The sequence below is a fragment of the Triturus cristatus genome, chromosome 3_1 (genome assembly GCF_964204655.1).
Source record: "Triturus cristatus chromosome 3_1, aTriCri1.1, whole genome shotgun sequence".
Lineage (NCBI taxonomy): Eukaryota > Metazoa > Chordata > Amphibia > Caudata > Salamandridae > Triturus > Triturus cristatus.
In genome coordinates this window covers 816,433,979-816,457,506 of record NC_140583.1, presented here as the reverse complement: position 1 = coordinate 816,457,506, position 23,528 = coordinate 816,433,979, and the positions used below count along the sequence as shown (strand labels likewise).

The 23,528-nt window shown below is 45.6% G+C and overlaps 1 protein-coding gene across 1 annotated transcript in view; it reads right to left on the bottom strand.

Annotated features, from left to right (window-relative positions):
• The window catches only part of MCM3AP (minichromosome maintenance complex component 3 associated protein), a 693,444-nt gene that overhangs the window by 163,063 nt on the left and 506,853 nt on the right, over window positions 1-23,528 (bottom strand). Inside the window, exon 20 of the mRNA XM_085645158.1 lies at window positions 8,436-8,570. Coding sequence (XP_085501284.1) covers window positions 8,436-8,570 — 135 coding nt within the window. The remainder of the gene's footprint in view (window positions 1-8,435; window positions 8,571-23,528) is intronic.

Sequence of the window (23,528 nt, the reverse complement as noted above, 5' to 3'; positions counted from 1 at the left end):
TTTTCCATATCCAGAGAAGCCATAAAATCTCCTTTGTTTAAACAACTCAAAATCTCATGACGACGAGGGGGACCCCTGGGCAAAGTAATAGGTGGCTCTTTGATGAATTCCAGGGTGTGGCCATTGGTTACTAGGTCTAGAACCCATTGGTCTGATGTAATTTCCTGCCACTTGTGAACAAAGCTGATATCTTCTGGCCCACGGGTAAGAAGGGTAAAATGGTTGGTGCCCTACGGAGATCACTGCTTCCTGTTAGCGTCTCGGCCTTGATACTGCGATCTCTTTCGACCACCCTGACGGGAGAAACTAGCCGTAGACTATTGACGGTATGATGTCTGGCTGTAAGGCTGTACTGGGATCGATACTGCCTATTCTGTTGGTTTTGGTATCCTCCTCTTGACGAAAAAACCACGTCCTCTCGCTCCTCCGAAAGATCTGCACCCGTATTAAAGGGTGCCTGATGATCCTGCAGTATCCGTGTTAATTTTTATATCTAAGAGGGTTTCATCAATATGTTCACCAAACCAAAAACCTCTTCATCATAGGCCATGTCTAGAATCTTTGATTGCCCCTCAGGCTTGAAAGTAGTGGCTTTAAGCCATCCCTGGTGTCCAAACACTGCAGCCCCTGCTAGCTGACGAAAGTTGGTGTTCACTATGTCCAAGGCGCATCTATAGTTTCCGATGCGGCACATTCTCCTTCCAACAGAATCTTTCTTGCTTTCTGCCTTCGGTCCTCAGGAATGAGGTCAATGAGACTCGCCATGTCTGACCACATTTGACGGTCATAACAGCCGGTTATGGCTAGAGGATTGGCAGCTCTAATAGAGGCCGCTGCCATGGTAGAGAATTTTTCACTGTTGGGCGGCCTGTAAAATTATTGAAGCTGGCCGAGGGTGACCCATTAGACATTATGGGCTTTAGCAGGTGCACAGTATTTCTTTTCATCTAGAATAGATGTAGTCTAGTATAGGTACCACACTCGAGATCTTCCAGGACTCTTCTTTAAAATCATAAAGGAAACATTCTGTCTGCTCGACTAACTGGCAGTAGAAGCCTAGTTCTTGCCCACTGTATTAAATTATGTACAGGATGCAGTCATAAATGAGGCCATCATAGACGAACTCATCGTAGACTTTGCTGTCGTAGACATGGGTATGTAGGCGAGGTTATTGCAGACGAGGCCGTCGTCATAGATGACCGTCCTGCACAACCATCATAGATGAGGCTGTCGTAGACGACCGTCATAGACAATGCCATCATAGATGAGGCAATCATAGGTGAGGCCATCCGTAGATGAGGCAATCGTCATAGACAATGCCATCATAGATGAGGCAATCATAGGTGAGGCCATCCGTAGATGAGGCAACCATAGATGAGGCAACCATAGATGAGGCAACCATAGATGAGGCAACCATAGATGAGGCAACCATAGATGAGGCAACCATAGATGAGGCAACCATAGATGAGGCAACCATAGATGAGGCAACCATAGATGAGGCAACCATAGATGAGGCAGTCCTATGATGGCCATTTGTGGATGAGGCCATTCGTAGATGAGGCCATTCGTAGACGAGGCCATTCGTAGATGGGGCCATTCGTAGATGGGGCCATTCGTAGATGGGGCCATCCATACATGATGAGGCTGTCGTAGACGATGGTCATAGACAATACCATCATAGATGAGGTAATCATAGGGAGGCCATCCGTAAATGAGGCAGACCTAGATAAGGCAATCGTATGAGGAGTTTTTCTTCGAGATGAGGCTGTCCTGGGCAATCTCATTGTAGAGGAGGCCATCATAGATGAGGCCATTCGTGGGTGAGACCATCATAGATGAGGCCGTAGATGAGGCCGTCGTCGACGACCGTCGTAGATGAGGCCGTCGTCGACGACCGTCGTAGATGAGGCCGTCGTCGACGACCGTCGTAGATGAGGCCGTCGTCGACGACCGTCGTAGACGAGGCCGTCGTCGACGACCGTCGTAGACGAGGCCGTCGTCGACGACCGTCGTAGACGAGGCCGTCGTCGACGACCGTCGTAGACGAGGCCGTCGTCGACGAGGCCGTCGTAGACGAGGCCGTCGTAGACGACCGTCGTAGACGAGGCCGTCGTAGACGACCGTCGTAGACGAGGCCGTCGTAGACGACCGTCGTAGACGAGGCCGTCGTAGACGAGGCCGTCGTAGACGACCGTCGTAGACGAGGCCGTCGTAGACGACCGTCGTAGACGAGGCCGTCGTAGACGACCGTCGTAGATGAGGCAGTCGTAGATGACCATCGTAGACGACCATCATAGGAGGCCCATCATAGACGAGGCCATCGTAGATGAGGTCAATATTGTTGTGGCAGTAATATTAGACACGGAGTTTTGTAATAGACTCCTTAATGTCAGGTTAAACAGATTTCCCTGATGTAGGGATGAAAAGGGAGTTGTAAGATCAGCCTCTGAGGAGATTTTTCCCACTTGCCTCTCTCTGTGAGAAATGCCTATCAAGACTCAAGGTAGGTCTTTATGGCTTTTTTGCGCGCCCTCAGGAGGTTCCTGGCGCGACTTCTCCCTTTGACCTCTCCTATGAGGTGAAGCAATCCTCGTCGTTCTCATCAGAAGTGACAGATGAAAGTCTCTGTAGTCCCAATAATAGCCTCATCTCTCAGAACGTGAGAGTTATTGAGGAAAGGTTAGACATATTTCGTAGTCTATTACCTTGTTTCCTGCCACTCTGCCATATTACTGCCTTAATAGGGTCAGAGAAATGAAGTATGTTCCAAAAAGTAGTAATAGCTGAAGAAACTGAGCAGAGCTCAGGGAGACTCCCTTCACACACGACGTGCGGTGAAAATCTGAGGAGAACTGCCTCTGCTGGGAAGGTTCTGGAGGGTGCTGGCAGCTGATTGGCTGGGACCAATCTTTGGTTCTTTTTTCTATAATGATGTAGATAGGCTACTAAGACTTAGGCCTTAAGCTTTTTCTTTTAACCTACTACTATTATTTACTCTTGGCACTACTTTTGTATTTACCGTGGGACTCCCGCCTCGGCGACAGGGAATGATTCAGGCATGTGAATCTATGAAAGATACCCCAATACTGGATAAAATGGTCTTCTTCCCTTCACGTCCTCGGTCACACCACTTGATTGCGGGATGCCTGAGGGTTCTGCCCTGAGCCAGATTCTTTTTAATACCTGCTTGGCCCCTGGGCTAAACTTGGGGAAGCTGGGGGTGTGAGAGTGATCTTGTATGCTGTCGACACTCAGCTTATGTTTCCATATCAGGAGAAGGATGTGGAAGCTTTGGCCGCTTTCAAGAGCTGCCTTAGGGCCGTTGGTGAATGGATGAATGTTAGTTGCCTTAAAGTGAATTCTGACAAAACAGAAATACTCTATTGACACTGACAACCACCCAGACGCTTACAACTGGTGGCCTTCAGGGCTGGGCACCCTTCCTCCCCACTCCATCGTCTGTGGTAAGAATTCTAGGCATCAAATTCAACTCCTCTTTTGAACCTCAGGTTAGAACTGTGTCAGCCAGCTGTTTCCTCACACTGAACTCTATCAGAAAGATGCTCCATCTGATTCCTGTGTAAAATTGTAAGACCGTCATTCATGTCTAACTGTAAGACCCTCATTCGTGTCTTGGTAACCTCAAAGCTAGATTATGCTAATAGCCTTTATCTGGGTCTACCATTGTATCTGCTAACCTGCCTACAGATCATTCAGTAAACTGCAGCTCGGTTGATCAAGAACATCCAGGCTCGCTCACCTGTCTCGCCCTCTATGAGCAGTCTACACTGGCTGCCGATTGGCAGCCTTGTTAAATTCAAAGCACTAATATTTGCTTACATAGCTTGCAATAAAAAAAGGCCCTTAATATTTAAGAAGACTGCCTCCCTTCCAACAGGGGAGATCCTGGCGCTCCAATGGGCAAACATGTTTACGTGTTCCCAGGGTCTGCAAATCATGAAGAGGAGGAGGCGGCTACTTCTCCTTTTTGACCTCTAAACTATGGAACTCATTGCCTTCCACTCTTCGCTTTGCTCCTTCCAAACCAGTTTTTCGTAAGGTTCTGAAGACTTTCCATTTTGATGTACAGACTTCCTGTTCTGATGTCTGACTAGTCACCTGTGCCACAATTAGGCCGCTAGCGCCGGGACGCTTCTCCAGAAGCAGCCGTGTGCTTTATACATTTTATTGTATTGAGACATGTTTAATGGGCTACTTAAGTGGGTGGCACAATCAGTGCTGCAGGCCCACTAGTAGCATTTAATTTACAGGCCCTGGGTACATGTAGTACCACTTTACTTAGGGCTTATACGTTAATTAAATATTTCAATTAGCTGGAGGCGGATTCGACCATGTTTTGAAGAGAGAGCACAAGCACTTTAGCCCTGGTTAGCAATGGTAAAGTGCACAGAGTCCTTAGGCCAGAAAAAACAAATTCAGCAAAAAGTAGAGGATAAAGGCAAAAAATCTGGTGGTGACCCTGCAGTAAGGACGAGAATCAACAAAAGTGTAATGAGCTACCTTCTGGTGTAGCAGTTGGCTACTGCACTGTGGCATGATCAATGGGTGCTTTGAACGGTTTAGTGTGATCAATATCACAAGTGACACTGTTAATTTTCTGGATGACCCTTCGAATGAGAAAGTGAGGAAATGTAGCCACGGTCTAATGGCCAGTTCTGACTCCAGAGGTCTCCAATAGAACTGATAGCATCCATCTCCAGGAAGCAGAACATTTGAAAGTACCTGTTCTTGCTAAAATGTCAATCAGTGGAAACCCCACTTGCTGAAAATTCTGTGCACAATGTTCTAATGCAGCTCCGGCTCATAGATGGTGGACTCAACTGACTGAGTCCTCCATCAAATGCAACAGCCGGGAGGCGGTGGCACATACATCCAGATGGGACAAATTCAATGTGCTCCTAGCTACCATCAAGACCTCCAGAGTTCGCCTAGAGACGAAGGTAAATGCAGTGGCAATGGAAAGTAATTTGCTCCAACATGATCATAAAAGTTCCCAGCATGAATGCCCCTCATGGAGAGGACAGTCACTGATCTTCAGCCTCAAGTCTCCGATTTTCAATAGTAAATATGGGATCTCATGGAGAGGGTGAACATCCTGGAAACGAGGGCTGAAGATGCAGAGGGGCGAGACCAACGGAGCAATATCCGTATTATAGGCCTTCCAGAAGGTTGCGAGTGATCAACATGGTGGACCACCAGGAGCAATGGTTTAAAGAGCTGGTACCGGCTGAGAAACTATACATCGAGCACACCTATCTGGTCCTGACACAGCGCCCACCACCGGGGGCCCCGCTGCGCCAAAGCTCTTACACTTCAAAGACCGCAATGCAATTCTTAAGGCTAACCCCATTCTTCAAGTCACTCATCAGATTCTCCTGTTTACAGATTACACCCTGGCAGTCCTGCACCAACGAGCCTCTTATTTGGGGGTGAAACGCAAACTGAGAAACCTAGGCTTGCAGTATGCACTTCATTTCCATGCCAAGCTGAAAATGATCCACAGTAATGAGTCCTTGTTTATCATGGAGCCATGTGAGGCCTGGGATTGGCTAGAAGCTAAGATGCAAGACAAGGAGGTGGGGGGGGAGGGGGACAATCAGATCATTTAGACTCATTAGCAGCTTCGGAGGCAGTGCACTTTTGCGGCTCTACCCGATCAGGAGCCGGGGGACTCTCAATCTGTGGATGAATTTATATGAACAGACGGTGCGCTGCTGCTGGGGGAGGATACACCTATCCGGCCCACCCCACGGTTGACCCTGGGTTTGTGAAGCTGATATGACCATGCCCGCACCACCAGCAATTCTCTAGGTCACACAGGGCCATCCCAAATTATATAATCAAGGACCTAGACGGGAGCACTCCCTAAAGCCCTCTTTAGTGGTATCCCCCCACTTCTGATGGACTGGACATGTTGCGCGGGCAAAAGGCTGTTGCCTTGCTGCCCGCAATATTGCTATCATTTACAGTTTGATGTTTGTTTGCCTCTTGACCTCATAGTATGGCGATCACTGGCCCCAGGTTGTACTCTCTCAGGAGGGGCTTCCCTAACTCTACCCTTCCAAACCTCAATCTCGGCTACCTTTGCCTCCACATGGGAACTGAGGAAAGGCATAACTACTCTAGGCACATGACGCTTGGCTCCTGCAATGTGCTTCTCCTGGAATATCTGAGGGATGCACACTCCCATCAAACGCTACAGCGTATGCACCTTTCTGACTTAAACATAAAGGGGTACACATAGCTCTGCTACAAGAGTCACAGATCACACACCTAGAGGGGGCCCAAATTAAGAAACAGCGGAGGAGTCAGGTATGCACAACCAACTACTTAGAATATGCTAGCGGGCCCTAATATGGGTGAATGCGGGGGCCCCATTGGAGGTTCTGTTGCAATAGGTGGACTCACAAGGTAGATTCATTATCCTTGAGGTGCACCTACATGGCAATCATATGTAGTATCTGTGCCCCAACACATAACAATCTCAACTCCTACAGCGGTTGTCTCTCAACCTAGCACTGTGGGCACACATCGCTAGGCTTCTAAGTAGGCCTTTAACACAGTATTGGACCCCGACCTGGATCAATCTTACCTGCCACTCTCCACAGTTACCACCACTAGGTATCTGGACCAGTGGCTGCAACAATAAGCCTTGGCAGACGTCTGGTGGCAACCAAACCTAGGAGTTAGACTCTACTCATTCTATTCATCAGTTCATAAAGTCTACATCCACCTTGACAGCATTGTTTGTTCACATACAATTTGCCATACATCCCCTCCCGGACTATCAGGGTAGAGAAATTTCTAGCCATAACTCCCTAATACTACGTCCACAATGGGGATGAAGGGCTTCTCCGATACCAACATGGCAGCTACAGCCATATACACTGGATGACCCACCTTTCTGAGACACATACTCGCAAGCTCAATCCAAATCTTCTTTGAGCGCAATGAGGGCTTGGCTTCCTCAGTGGTGGAATGGGAGGCCTTTAAGGTGGTCTTCAGGTGGGAAAGTGCATACAGACACTGGTTGGAGTCCGACTCTGGGAACTGGATGCAGCCGAGCATTAATATACAGAGGTGGAGTGGAGGACAGCCACTACTCCCGAGCTCTTTCAGACTCTGAGCACTCTCAGGGAAGCAGACGCACAAATATTGGAGCGCCTCCGCTGCTTAGATACCGAGGCTTACACTGCTACTGTACACTTGGAGGGAGTCAGAAAAAAACTGAACTAATGTCACTGCAAAAGAGACAGAACTTGAAGTCAAGTCACTGTGTTTGGACTCTGCAGGCAACATTATTGAGTACTTCCTGGCTTTAGTGAAGCAGTACTTGGAGTAAAATTCCAAAGGTTCATATAAAGTATCTGCAGAAGGAAATAGCTGAGCGTTACAAGTACTAGAATGCAAAAAAAACAAAATATGGGGCAGATTGAATTTCTCACAGATAGCATGTGATAATCTGAGGTCTCTTGCAGGCAGTGGGGTTTCTGATGAGGATGCCCAGACAGCTTGAGATGAAAGATGTTTATAAGTGACATTTACTTTACATCAAGTAGTTGTGCCCCTAAATTAACACAACATGACAGAAAATTATTGGTATTGATATCTTGGATGAAATAATGGAAGACAATGTTCTTGCTGTGCTGATATTGCTCAGCAGTGAAATTCAGGATGGCAAGGATCTTATAACTAACATATGTCACCAGTTTTAGGAATAAAGCAATTCTTCACGGACCATACAACTTCTAACCTTTTTACTTTTTCACATAAACCATGACTAATAAAGCACACAATGACAAAAAAGTGGGGCAAGAGATCATCTGCTACATGTGCAACAAGTTACTCGTCCAGTGCTGGAAGTGGAAGCTTTTGGCATTTTCAGTAGGATTATGGTCATATCCAACTGACAGTGTTAGCAGACACATTTCCCTCAGGCCCTCATATTTTTCCCTATTCTCTCTTTCATTGTGCACCTATGTTGTTAATTCCATTCACTTCGATAATTCACCATGTCCTGATAATCCACGGGTCGGCCTCCCTTCTCAATAAAGCAGCCTTTGTACCCTAGTAATCTTCTCTGTTGCTTGGCAATCCTGACCCTTAAGTAACGCTTGTCGAGGCCATTTAGCAACTCCCATGGTTACATCTAGAAGCCCTTTGACTTCTGGAATTACCCAATCATTATTCTTTTTAAATCTTACCAACATCCATCCATCGCCAGCACACCAGTCCTATGTCCTACTCCGCCCAGTCGGACAACCAAAACTGTCATTGCAACAATTCACTAATACAGAGACACTACAACCTGTCCAACCAGGAATGCTTTATTAATGCAATACCCACCCATCGCTGGATAACCCCGTCATCTGATCATATTTCCTGTATCCAGTAATCCTCTTGCAAACACTCACCTGCTGCAGCCATCGTCTTGGTTATCCTCGTTGTCTGGTAATAGCAGTACCATCTTCCAGAAGACATGCTCACAATAGCCAGGAAGATTCTCTGCTATCAGTGATGGCAGGTCCAGAGGAGTCCAGGCAGCCTCACTAGAGAGGGCAGAGAAAATAAACACCTCAAAAAGGAGGGTCTATCACAAATATGTTCAATTCATCGTCCTATCACACAACACCATCTGCACTGTTACAATGTGCACAGCACACATCTAGTTAGGCATACATATATATGGGACTATAGAAATATACCAGTTTTGTAACTGTCCAGGCAAAACAATCCAGCTCCTCAGGTGAACAAGAACAAGGCAGCTAGACTTACTGATAACATAAAACCCTGCCTTAGCAATCTATGAAAGAACATCTCCATTTTAAGGTAGAGCTATATCAGAGACCTAAAATAACAGGATGCTTAGATCAGAGGACTAAACTATTCTGACACTACCTAGAGGTGCAAAGAGAATGCTTGGCTTGATAAAGCCTCCCTTATGCAATGTTCTGCTAACAAAACTGAAGCAAGCAAATCACCTGTTTTGCCTGAGATTACTGATAACTTTCTGATTCCAAAAGGCATCTAGGTTTCAAGAACGAAAACTAGTTAATAAGTATATTTGCAAGATGTGCTATGAAGTGATTTAAGTGGCACTGGGAGCACTACAAAGTTTGTAAATACTTAAGGTTTAAGGGTGCACAAAAGTGATAATATGTGGTCTACCACACTGAGTTGAGGTGAAAAGATTTGGGCTGGCGTGATTTGGCAGGTTTTTTCTTTAAACAAGGTGCTAGGCACTGTTAATTTAACAGTAAAAGCTGGTGACTATTATTATTTTAATTTTATGTTTGAAAAACATAATTCAATATGAACAATTACAAAATGTATCACTCTAAATATAAAGGAAGAGTGGCTGGAGGCTTTTGCAATTTTTTGGTGGGAGAGAGAGAGATAAGGGACTGTAGGGGTTTAGAAAATGTATTACACATCAAAAGAAAAAAAACTTAATTTAGGAGATGGGGTGTTTAGATATACAGCACACACAAATCCAGTGAAATTTTCCAGTTATGGTTAACTTCTCTAACATACTTCACATTTATGGTTCTTTCTGTTATAGCAGGTGTAACGGTGTGTTACTTCTCCAATGTAGTCAATACCCACAGATGCACAGTTTCAGTGATTTATAAATGTTTACTTTATATCTCAACCATAATATATCTAATGTGCATTCTTTAAGCGATTTACTGCAGTTTTAACATTTTATATGGATTTACTTTTACTAGCCCATGGACTGTTAGCAAACTGCTAATAAATCAGATCACTAAGGAGTGTAATGTTGTGCAAACTATTTTTTTTAGCAGTTCGTGGATTTTATTTGTTCACATTCACCAGGATTGTGTAAAATGTCTGCTGATTGCTGCCACCTACCTTGAGTGAAGGGCATCATCAAGAGGTATCTGGTGAACTGACTGAGATGTGTGAATCTGTGAACCTTACAGTTTTGTTTGGGACAATGAAGCCATTATCAATCTTTCAGCTGCACGCCATCATTATCCCAGGACATACATTACTGTAGGCTGACCCTCCAAAAAAATCTTTGTTTGGCACCATTAAAGTGTGGTATGCAAAAGTTAAATGCAGTGTAAGAACAACAACATGGATGCTTCTTTGAACATTCAGTGCCATGCAGTAATTCAATCAGACTCCAGCAGGGGGCAAAATTAACATGCCAACTAATCGGGGGCTAAATGTATTTAGGGCCAACCTGCATTGTAGACTATGTTTTCAAAGCATAGGTGAGATGGCCAAGCCAATTCTTTGAACTGAGACAGATGTATAAGCCCAACACAATCCAAAGAGTCTGTCTGTAAAGATTTCCTGAAATTTAGCATTCTTAATATTTATGAGGCAGGAATCCTGCAAATTCTTGAGCCCTGGTATGAATGCTGAGATGGAGACCCAAAAGTCACAGCATTAGCAAAGTGCCTTTATTATACTTCTATCCTTCAAAGGACAGAGATTGCAATGCCATTACAAGTACCACTTTGTGAAAGGGACTTTCGGGGAAGAAATGCAGTAATAGAATTTATGGAATGCTAATAACTTTTCTAATACTATCGGCCTTTGGCACAGGAAACGAATCAGAACAAAATTTGGCCGCAATATGGTCCCTGTAGCTATGTTTGTTCACACTTTGAGCACATTGATTAAGGGAGAGCAGAGTTATTGGCGGTAACGCAAAAGTAGCATTTCCCATTTTAAGACTCACAGCAACTGTTCTCTCCACTACAGATACAACAGCTGTAAAGAATTATACCAAAATTGCATAAGGATATATTATCACAAATAGTTTATCCTAGTTAGGTTTTTTTTTTTTTTTTGGACAACCAATTTTATTGAGTTTTGTAGGTAAGAACAAACAGCACCATTCAGAGCCACATATGCATCATCAGAATAGGGAGAAAAACACATCTCAGTGACATCAAGATTACAGAAGGAAATCACTAAAAGCATATCCACGTGTGCCTGAAGAGAGGACCACACCATCTCAATCATCGAGTATCCCGACCCATTTGCCCCACATACGATGGAATTTCTCAGGACATCCTCTGGCCACGTATAGGAGGCCGCTCCTGTGCAGCGCACCAATCCACCTCCCGGCGCCAGCGCCCTAGATTGGGAGGAGCAGTGTCCAACCAATGCGCAGCAATGTCCCTCTTGGCGACCACCAGTGCTGTGTTAAGTAAACGTTTCTCTGCCCTAGAGCCGTCCAATCCGTCAGAGACTCCCAGCAGAACATGTATAGGAGCGAGAGGCACCTCCCACCCCAAGACACCCGTCAGGTCTTGGGTTAACAATTCCCAATATCTCTGGATCGCAGAGCACGACCAAACCATATGGTAGAAATCGGCGTGGGGGTGGGCACAACAAAGGGCAGTGGGCGTCAGGCCGAAGCCCAGCACGGTGAAGACGCAGAGGCGTGAGGTAGGCGGCATGAAGAAAGTAGATTTGGACCAGGCGAAGCCTCGCCGATACCGCGATCGTCCTAGGGGCCATCAGGGCGTCCCTCCAGTCTTCATCCTCCAGCACCCCAAGCCAGCCCTCCCACCTCTCGAGGAGTAGGGAAAGGGAATTAGGAGTGTTGTTGGTAAGTGAACGGTAGATCCGAGAGACTCCACCCTTCCCCAAGTCCCCAGTCAGTACCTGTGCCTTAGGTTGTTTGTTAGTATAATTATTAGTTTATAAGATATTTTATGTTACAAAAATTTGTTGGGCAGACTTAAAAGGACTAATCTTTACATGTCTTGATCATTATGTTCGCAAAGCACAGTTTGAAGCTAAACATTAATCTGATTGGTTTGCAAAATGTGGAAGTGTGTGCTCCGCCTGCTACAATGCAACAGTTTGTAAATCTTAAACATCAGGTAGCAAATGCAAGCTCAAAACAAGACCAGAACAATGGCACCAAGTCAGTACATGCCTGCACCATTTCACTCAGAATTCAGTGGCAGTCGGCATGAGTTTGGTGGGGGGTCCCTTTGGGTGGCACAATACATGCTGCAACCCTTAGGGACCCTCTTTAGTACCCATGCCCTAGGCACCAGGGGTAACATTTACTGGGGACATAAAGCAGAGCTAAAGGTCTTGGCAATTGGGGAACAATTGAACAGTTACCTTGTTTTAGCGAAAGAACACTGGCACTGGGTACCTGGTTAGCAGAGACCCAGTGCACTTCAGTCAAAACTGCATCAAATACCAGGCAAAAAGTGGGGGTGAGCATTTAAAATAGGGGCACCTTTCTACAGACAATGTGCTTGAGAAGAACACTCATGAAAGTGGAATAACGGCATGGAAACTGGGCCCACGGAAATCAGAGAAGCCCACTGTAAGCATTGGCCAGTGACAATGGGTGCTCGGGAAAGGATGGCAGAACTAATGGGATTAGGTGTCACGGTTTAACTCAAGCTCCCCGCACCCCTATTAGTAATGTGGCACAACGAGATGCACACTATAAGAGGAGCAGAGGAGGCGGGTAAGCTAAGGGAAGGGCAAGTCAAACATTTCCTGTTTGGTTTGGGGTAATACCTAGCTTTCTGTGATTTGATTCTTTGCTGAATTGGCAAGTACTCCTAATAGATAGCCGAATTGGGGTACTGTATAGATCAACATTTCCAATTAAGTTTTTGAGACACTTATTCTTTTGGCCGATTTGTAATTTGGTTTACTCTCCATTTCTATTGAATTTCTTTCTACTTTCTTTCTTTTTCACAAAAGTACTTTTAATAACCCACCGCTCTTACGGTGAGAAGGTAAGGGAGAAGGGTCGGTTTCTACAGGGTAGGAGCATATGGGTGGGAAGTATAGGGGGGGGGGGAATCCTCTTATCACTGAGCCACACTATTCATAAAATAATGGCAGGGTAGGATTCCCCAAGGATACGCTCCCAATAAAGTTTGAAGGAAGCTGTTATGGATAGTACAATAAAACCCCTATCTTGGAATATCAATGGACTGCAGGACAGGAGAAAGCAGATGAGTGTAGTCCAGTATATCCGGGATATGAATGCGCAGATAGGTATATTGCAGGAGATGCACTTCAACAGAGATGAGTGCATTGCCTGCTTTAATAAATTCCCCATGGTTCTGGAAGTCATCACATTGGATCAGCTCAGCACAATGAAGTGGGAGCAAATTATCATAAAGAAAAACCCTGATTTGAAATTGTTGGATTATTGGACAGATACACCAGGTAGATAGATGGCTGCTGGCAAAACTGGCGGTTTGCAGGACAGAGTTTCTGTGCTGTGACTACTATGGTCCAAATATAGATGATCCTACTTATTTGAATATCATCAAACAAACATTCTTGAAAATAAAACTCCCAGTTCTAATTGGGGTTGACTTTAATGTAGTTCATAAAGAGTCAATGGATAGTAGATCGAAGTATAAAGGGTGCTCAATGAAGAGGAGATTAAAAGTCATAGATATGAAGAAATAACTCAGTCTCATGGATATATGTAGGAGGGAATTTGGTTATAGTAAACTTTTCACCTTTTATATTAAAAAGTATGGCTCCCACTCCCGTCAGTTCAAACATGGGGACTGGGGGGTGGGATAAAAAAAAGTGAGGAAATTGAGGATTTGTTTCTAATACTATACGTAAGAAGGAAGTTTCACTCTGGTATTGGGAAAAAGTCGAAGCAGAGAATGAAAAAGGCAGTCAGCTCTACAAAATATGGGACGATACTGTGTTGTCAACTCTTTCGGAATATCTCTGGTGAAATTCCTTTAAACTACTTTATGACAGAATAAAACCTGCCTCTCTAAAATGTAATCACTTCTGCACACTGCATTAGTTATACTGGTCTCTCAAAAAATTGGGAACAATTTCAAACCAAGTATGAGTATGTTAAAAGTGTGGCTCACCAGAGGCAGATGATAGGCACCTTTTTAGTATATGTTCAAAGCTTTCTCTATTTTTGCAGTATGTCACTAATTTCCTGTCTGAGGTTTTTAGACATGATGTCAAGCTAAGCAACACCTTAATACTATTTGGTACTCATCCTGCACTTAGTGGCAAATTAAATAAAACAGAAGCTCCGTATGGGTCTCACTGGGTCAGAGCAGTAAATCAGGTCTCACAGTTGGATGTAAAGGCCAAACTGAGAAGGGATAAAATATATCTGGGTTAACTTCATGAATTGGAAGTCAGTTTGATAATCCAATGTTGCACAGAGGGTAATAACGTCAGATCAGTAATATGTATATCAGTCTGGTGGGGGGTATCCAGTTAAGCTAGTCTGGCTATATGACTGATGGTGAAATTAGGTTATATAAAAAAAAAAGAAAGTACACTGGGTGGCTAATCCATCCATGCCTAGAAATCTCTATCGCTAGAAGATCTTATTTTCAGATCTTTAATGCCCTCACACACCTTTTTAGGGGTGTCATGCTTCATCATAGGGCGCTCCTCGTCGGACCGGCGCTGCAATGTCCAACGGGCCTGGTGGCTACTTTGGCGGAGTTCTTTTGATCTGTAAAATGCCGTATGTGAAGTGTGTTTTCCGGGCAATCAGTGCTATGTGTGTATTAACGTGAGTGAGTGATATTAAAAAAGATTCCAGGTCTGTAGAAGGTCCTGAAGAAGTGTCACTCGAGTTTGGAGCCTTTATGACACGAAACATGTCGACCTAATACACTCCACCTGCCACCTAGGTACCTTAAGTCCTGCTGTTGGCACCACTGTTTTTACTGAGACCCAGTTCTAGTAAACGAATAAAGAATTTCTACAGACATGGAATATTTTTTAATATCACTCACTCACGTTAATACACACATGCACTGATTGCCCGGAAAACACACTTCACATACGGTATTTTACAGATCAAAAGAACTCCGCCAAAGTAGCCACCAGGCCCGTTGGACATTGCAGCACCAGTCCGACGAGGAGCGCCCTATGATGAAGCATGACACCCCTAAAAAGGTGTGTGAGGGCATTAAAGATCTGAAAATAAGATCTTCTAGCGATAGAGATTTCTAGGCATGTAGTGACATCTTTCACATATATGCCGTTGATACTACAAGAGAGGAACTGATAACCCTTAATGTTTTTCACATGGTAATTGAGGAGCACGGGTACAGGACCTCTATAAACATTAGCTCTTCAGTCCCACTTGTGATTATTTGGCTAATCCATCCAAACAGAGGCTGAGGCATTCCCTATAAAGGAGGAAAATGTCCTTTCTGCCCCCCAGAAAAGAGACTGTATTTATCCACTGGAGTTTCCAGGCACTATACAAACTTCTTTCAAAGCTCACTATGAGGAAATGGCAATTGTGCCTGTAAGGAAATGCCTCTTTTTGTATGGTCACCCCCAAGTTGTTGGACTGATGCTGCTTGTTTTTCGACTCTGAGAGTGCACAGAGGTCTGCTAACCAAACTTCAATGCCTGTGCCCTTACCCTTAAACTGGTATGGCTGGTCGCCAAATGGCTAAGCTAACTGTCTTGTAAGTTCCTATTAAATGGTACCCAGGACATGCAAGTTAGAGGGACACCCCAGGGTCTGCAGCACTAGTTGTGCCACCCTGGGTATGACATGAGTAAAACAAGGCTCCCAGTCTTCCACTTCCGACTGGAAAGCAGTTTGAACTGCTTGCCCGACATTGCCATTTACAGTAATGGCAAAGCCAGAGTTCCCCCAGGTATATGTGTAAGTTACCCCAATGGCAGGTCAATTGAGCCCTAAGGCAGGATACAACATATCTCACTGGAAGAGCATGTAATTTTACATTTTGGCAGTAAACACGCAAACTTGTTCTTATTGTCGAAAGGATTGGTCGCAGAATTGGTGAGTACAGAGTTCCACGCTGACCCCTAAGTTGTGCTAACTCTGGAACGGTTTGAACAAAGTGGGTCATCCAAGGTTTCAAACAACTTGTTACATTAAGTCTGATTTGATTCCCAGGTCGAAATTAATGTAACAAGTTGCAGTGTGCAACTTTAGCAAAGTTGTCACTTAGTTGCCTTTAGACCCTGTGCCCATACTGCTTCTACATGGGCTTCTGTCACCAAGACAGATTTCTGCCCTCTTTGGGAGTACCCGCACTACAATAAAATTATGCTATTCACAGATGACATCCTTCTGGCTCCGTCCTCTCAATCGATCTCTCTTCCCAAATTGATGTTTCACCTGCAGCTATTCAAGAGAGTGGCTGGCTTCGCAGTCTGCTTAATAAATCAATAATTCTTAATCAGCCCCTGCCTGGACTAGACCTTGACCAGACTATTATATGATACATTTAATAAAATGTATATATTATAAACCAGACAGAAGGACATCGGTAGAATTCCCATAACTTTCAGGTGGGCCAACAAATCAATTCAATATTTAGGCATACAAAGAACTCCTAAAGTGACTGAATTTTACACAGCCAACTAGCCAAAGCTCTTAGTAAATCTATGTGATTCTGATCTCCTAGCTGGTGCAGATCAGAGTAATTAAAATGATTGCACTGCTTCGTGTATTATAGCTAATCTAGGCCCATAAAATCAAAGTTCAAGCAGAACCTCCTGCACTTTTTAGTAAAGGATATGAGCCTCCAGCTGCAATATATAAATCTTTAGAAGCCTAGGGAAAAGTGCGCTCTCAGCCTACCTGAAGTTTATAACTATGACAAGGACTAAAGAAAACTATGCCAAATCTCTTGCCTTATTGTTTATTACACACCTCCACCCACATTTAACTGAGTGCTGAGAGCCTAACCTGGGTTCCACGTACATTTAAATATTTGGGGTTTAAATATATCACAAAGATATAGACCTCCTGGAGGAAAACCTAGGCAACGCAGTACGTTCCTTGAGGTCACGCATTTCCTTTGGGATGTCTCTCCCATTGTTTGCGGCGGGCCGGTTGGCTCTGTCAAAAATGGTGATGTTAACCTGACCTCTACTATTTCACAAATCTCCCGGTTGTGATCCTCAAACGCACCCTCCATCACTTGGATTCCTTATTACTAGACCTCATCTGGGGCACAGATAGGAAGAGAGCTGCACTGCGTTCACTACAGCTCTCTCCCTGCAGTGCCGGCATGGGCACACCAAATTTCACACATTAATACCTAGCAGCCTAACTTAGGCGAGCGCACTGTTGGGGGGGAGGGAGGTTGTTGTGGAATAGGGACTGGGGAGGGGGTATGACGGGGAGGGGGGAAGGGGGGAGGAAAAAATCTCCAAAGCGGAATGTAGACATCCTATGAGGATACAAACAATACTATAGGTTGACATAGGTTATGTATACTGGCCCACATGTTGTCGCTGCCCGGCCTCCGGGATGTGGGCTAACAAGCTGTGTATGAAAGCCTTCTGGCCCAGAAAAGAAACGGCACTAGCGCTAGCGGTGCAGGGCCACTATGTATGTACGATGATTATCCTGTGAATAAAAACGGTTTAAAAAAAAAAAAATTACTACCTAGCAGCCTAATTTTAATGGGTGGACCTCTGACTGGCAGACCACCACACAAAGGAGATGGAGTCTCTCCCCGGACAGGCATCCGCGAGGGCCACATTCTAACCTTGCTATTCTCATCAGAAGAGGTGCCCACATCCACTTCTTCTATGCATGGGCCAAGAGTGCTTATGGGGCAGATTCCCATGGGCTGGAAGTACTCTGCCCTACTCTCTACTACTACTGCTGCAAGGACTCTCTTTGGGGGGTCCATAGTCGTAGTGGACGTCGGCTGAAGGTATGGGAGATTGCCGGCATCACTAGCTCAGTGACCTCTTCACAGAGGGAACAATAATGACTTTCTAAGAGCTACAGGATCTCCATGGCTTGCACAGCAGAGCATTCATAACCTTTGAAGAGTTCAGGGCGACACTACCACAATAATAGGACGTCCAGACACAAAACCAGCCCAGGACCGTTATTCCAAGCATTACACTCCATAGAACACAGTAGGTGCCAAGTGACCTGGCTATACTGGGGCTTTTCACAAGACCCCCATACGGCACTTGCGCACCTACGGTCGGGTGGGAAGACTTCCTGTTGCAACCATTCCATAACTCAGAGTGGCTGCTGACCATGAAATACCCCAGCAAGACTGTTCTCTTTTCTCCCACTGTCTTGGAGATTGATAACAGGTCATAAGAAAAATAAAATTACACCCCAATGTGAGCAAACTGCCACCCTAACCTGCGATCCAGTGACCCTCAGGACCTGGCATTCTTTCTGGATGTACACTGCCTTAAACAAAGAGCAAATGACACTCAAATGTAACAATCGATTTGACTGTCATCTGCTCTTTGTACAATACTGTACTTTGAGTATCTCAACGAAAAAGCTTAAAGCAGGCAGAACACTATTAGCAGAATTTCCATAAAGTGGCAAGGGACAAAATATACAGAACACCCTGAACCACAAATACATGTAGTGAAAAATGTATCCTTAAACAGAAAAAGAACACATTGGATCACCTTACACACACATGCAAGGAAAAGGAAGTGCAGCAGAAGAAAGCCATTGAATATTTTTCGATTGGAACAGAGAGCAATGATACTACTGGTAATCTAATCAATCAGAAAGTTTATAATGAAAAAACATTTTTGATCGGGACAGGCAATATTACAACACTGTACTACCTTGGCAGCAGGAAGGTTTTCAAACCCTACAACAAGTAACGTTTGGAGTGCAGTACGGCAACTGGAAATTAGGAGAAAGGAATATGCTCCTTACCAGTATGCATCTGTTCTTGGCATGTAGAGCTGCAGATCTACACACTTTTGCATAGATCGCCATCTGGTGTTGGGCCCGGATGTTTGCAGTTTGTTTTTCCTCTTGGAAAGTCTTTGGAAGTCACGAGGTCGGTGACTCCTCCCTTGGTCCGTATTGCGCATGGGCTTCGGCTCCATCCTCAGATTGTTTTTCGCCAACAGGGAAAGATGGAGCGTAGTAATAATAGTGAAGAAACCCATGTGTGTTGTATCTAAATAAGATAGACTGGAACAGATTCAGGTAGCCGGGGAGGTGGGTGGGCGTGTGTAGATCTGCAGCTCTACATGCCAAGAACAGATGCATACTGGTAAGTAGCATATTCCGTTTGAGGCATATGAGCTGCAGATTACACACTTTAGCATAGACTATATAGCAGTTCCCAACCCTAGCGGCGACCAACGCTATCCGTTGCAGTGGTTTGAAAAAGTGTTTTTAGTACAGCCTGGCCCACACTAGCCTGTTGCTTGGTTTGCACATCTACACAGTAATGTTTAGTGAAAGTGTGCGGTGTTGACCGTGTAGCTGCTTTGCAGATATCATCTAATGGGATGTTCCCTAGAAAAGCCATAGAAGCCCCTATCTTTCTTGTAGAGTGGGCCTTAGGGGGAACAGATAGCGTGCGTTTTGCCTTGTGGTAGCAAATTTGTATGCATTTTACAATCCACCTAGCTATCCCTGATTTAGAGATGGGATTGCCTTTATGTGGTGGAGAAAAAGAGACAAACAGTTGTTTTGTCTTTCTGAAAGGTTGTGTTCTCTGGATATAGTAAAGTAAGGCCCTTTTAACATCCAGTGTGTGTAGAGCCCTTTCTGCAACAGTTTGGGGTTGCGAGAAAAAAAACGGTAATTCTACCGATTGGTTTAGATGAAAGGGGGAAATTACTTTGGATAGGAATTTTGGGTTAGTACGGAGGACAACCTTGTTCGGGTGCATTTGGAGAATGGGTTCTTGTATAGTAAGTGCTTATATATCACTGACCCTTCTAAGGGAAGTGATGGCTACAAGGAAAGCTGTTTTCCATGTGAGAAATTGCAGTTCACATTAATGCAAAGGTTCAAAAGGCGGTCCCATTAGCCTTGTGAGAACTATATTTAAGTTCCACACAGGTGAGGGTGGTACTCTGGGGGGAATTATTCGTTTGAGGCCTTCCATGAAGGCTTTAATGGCAGGCACTCTGAAAAGTGATAGGTGCTGTCTGTTTTGTAGGTAGGCGGCAATTGCTGCGAGGTTTAGTCGGATGGATGTATATGCTAGGTTACAACTTTGTAGATGGAGTAAGTAGCATATGAAGTGCTGTATAGATGCGTCTAGAGGGTTGATTGTGTTGTTATGGCAATAGACAACAAATCTTTTCCACTTTGCCGCGTAGCAGGCTCTAGTAGTAGGGCGCCTAGCTTCTCTGATGACGTTCATACAGTCAGGGGGAAGGTTAAGGTATCCGAATTCTAGGATCTCAGGAGCCAGATCACAAGGTTGAGCTGAGCTGGGTCCGGGTGTCTGATCTCTCCATGGTTCTGGGTTAGGAGGCATGGCGAGAGGTGTAACTTTTGGTGTGGCACTACCGAGAGTTCCAGCAGCGTGGTGTACCACGGTTGTCTGGCCCATGTTGGAGCTACTAGAATCAGTGTGAGGGAGTGCTGTTGTAGCTTTCGTACCACTAATGGAATTAGTGGGAGAGGTGGAAAGGCGTACGCAAATTTGCCTGACCAGTTCATCCGTATCGCATTGCCTTTGGACAATGGGTGTGGGTATCTGGAGGCGAAGCTTGGTCATTTTTTTTTTTCGTGGGTGGCGAAGAGGTCCATGTGTGGATGCCCCCACATCTGAAAGAACGGGTGAAGAACCTGCGGGTGAAATTCCCACTCGTGGATCTGCTGCGTTTGTCTGCTGAGCAGATCTGCCATGGTGTTTTGGACTCCTGGGACATGTTGGGCTAGGAGAAAGATTTTGTGTGGAATTGCCCATCTCCATATGCTCTGTGCTAGTTGAGAGAGCTGTGGAGAGTGTGTGCTGCCTTGTTTTTGAATGTAGTACATGGCCGTCATGTTGTCTGTGCGAATAAGGACTGCCTTGCCTAAAATGTGAGTGTGAAAGGACTTTAGGGCTAGAAAGATTGCCAGTAACTCCAGATGGTTGATGTGGAGTAACTTTTGTTGCAGCGTCCATGTGCCCTGCACTGTGAAGTGTAATAGATGAGCTCCCCAGCCGGAGAGCGATGCGTCTGTTAGGATTATTTGCGGAACCGGGTCCAGAAACGGTTGACCTCTGGAAAGATTGGTGGTGTTCCACCACTGCAGAGAGCGATGGGTGCGACCGTCTACCAACACCAGATCTGTCAGTTGCCCCTGGGCCTGGTTCCATTGGCACGCTAAGCACTCTTGGAGTGGACGCATCTGGAGTCTTGCATGAAGCACTATGAAAATGCAAGAGGCCATCATCCCTATCAGTTGCATAAACACTCTTGCTGGGAGAGAGTGTTGAGGTATGAATCTTTGACGGAAAGCCTGAATGCTTGCAATCCTGGCAGGATTGGGGTAGGCTATGGCTTTTGAGGTGTCTATGGTGGCACCGAGGTATTGCTTTGTGTGGGATGGTATTAGCTGGGACTTTCGGTGGTTCACCGTGAAACCTAGCTGGTGAAGTAGTTGGATTGTAGTGGCGGTGTGATGTACACATTGGTTGTAGGATGTGGCTTTTATTAGCCAGTCGTCCAAATATGGAAAGACGTGAATGTGCTGTCTTCTGAGGTGTGCCGCCAGTACCGCTAGGCACTTGGTGAATACCCTTGGTGCTGTTGTGACCCCTAATGGGAGCACCTTGAACTGGTAGTGTTGCCCGTCCACTACAAATCTGAGGTACTTTCTGTGAGCATGGTGTACCGGAATGTGAAAGTACGCGTCTTTCAAGTCCAGTGTGGTGAGAAAGTTGTTCTGGGAGAGGAGCGGAAGTACCTGCTGAAGTGTTACCATGTGAAAATGGTCCGAATGTATGTATGTATGTGTTTAGAGGCCTGAGATCTAAGATAGGTCGTAGAGTCTCGTCTCTTTTTGGTATCAGAAAATATAGGGAGTAGACCCCCAAAATTTTGCTGATTGGCTTGTTCTATAGCCTCTTTGTAGGAGGGAGATTACCTCGTGTTGTAGTAACGTGGCATGTTCTTGTGACATTGGGCGTTGCCTGGGTGGAATATTGGGGGGGGGGGGGGGTAGATGTCAATTCTAGGCAGTACCCTGAACGAATAATTTGGGTCACCCATCTGTCTGATGTGATGGACTCCCAGACTTGAAGGAAATTTTGTAGTCTGCCCCCGACCGGAGTGGGATGGTCTGGAGGGAGCAGGGGGAAGTCATTGGGTAGGCGGTGTGGCAGAGCGGGTGGTATTTGTTTTGCCTCTGCCTTTATTGTTATTGCCTCTATAGCCACCTCTTTGATAACCCCTTGTGAAGGTGGATTGAGCAGGGGACTTGTAGGAAGTGGACGCGCTATCTGAGGAGTAGCCTCTGCCCGTGCCCCGAAAGGAAGAACGGCGAAAGGAGCGCCTAGGAGGGTGTGACTGCAGGGCTCCCATAGATTTCGCCGTATCTGTGTCTTTCTTCATCTTCTCGAGGGCCTCATCTACCTTCGGACCAAACAGATGTTCTTGATCAAATGGATGATTTAATATGGAGGCTTGTACCTCAGGTTTAAAGCCTGAAACTCTCAGCCAAGCATGGCGACGGAGGAGGACGCTAGTGTTAATGGCCCTGGAGGCTGTGTCTGCTGTGTCTAAGTCACAGCGTATAGAGGTGTTAGTTATGGTCTTACCCTCTTGAATTAATTCATTGGCCCTATTTCTGTATTTTTCTGGGAGATGGTGCATGATGGTTTCTAGTTCATCATAATGCGCTCTGTCGTATCTGGCCAATAGCGCTTGAGTGTTGGCGACACGCCATATATTGGCTGCCTGTGACGCAGTGCGCTTTCCTGACGCGTCCAGTAGCTTTGACTCTTTGTCAGGTGGTGGTGCTTCGCCTGACGCCTGCGAATTTGACCTCTTCCATGCAGTGGATACCACTAGGGAATCCAGTGGCGCTGGCCCTTTGATATAGGCAGGATCTGTGGGGGCAGCTTTATACTTTCTCTATGCGTGGGTTTAGGACACTAGCCCTGACAGGGTCTTTAAAAACCTCTGGCGCATGTTTTATTACCCTCTTGAGCATAGGTAGCATAGAAGTAGACCTATGTGCGGTATCAAAGGTGTCGAGGAGGAAATCTTCCTCTACCGGGTCAGTGTGTAGCTCTACCCCGTGATAATGTGCCGCCCTCTGAAGTAGGTGGTGAAAACCTAATGAGTCTTCTGGTGGAGATGGCCTGGATGGATAAAGGTCATCTTGTGGGACATCTGGAATGTCTGGATTATTATAATCGTCCCATGGGTCTGGGGATCCTGTAGGGGTGGGGTCTTGTGGCACATCTGCTGGATCGTAGTATGGGTCCCCCTGATCATCATGGTCTGGAGACGGGGTCGGAGAGCGATGAGGCAGGGGTGGAGAAGGCGGAGGGGGCGGAGGTGGAGAGGGTGGAGGAGGTGGGGAAGGCACTCTGAAAGGGGAGGTAGCACAGTCTTTCCTCTTTGGAGGTGGAGCTGGTTTGTCCAAATGTCTCTTTTTAGAAGAAAGTGCCAAATGTTCAGTTTTTGGATCCTTGGTAAGTGTCTTTTGCAAAGGATCCGATGTAAACAGTTCTTGAGACAATGGTTGTTCGGTCGGCGCCAAAGGTTTCGGGGCCGATGGCTTTTTAGGCTTGTCCGTG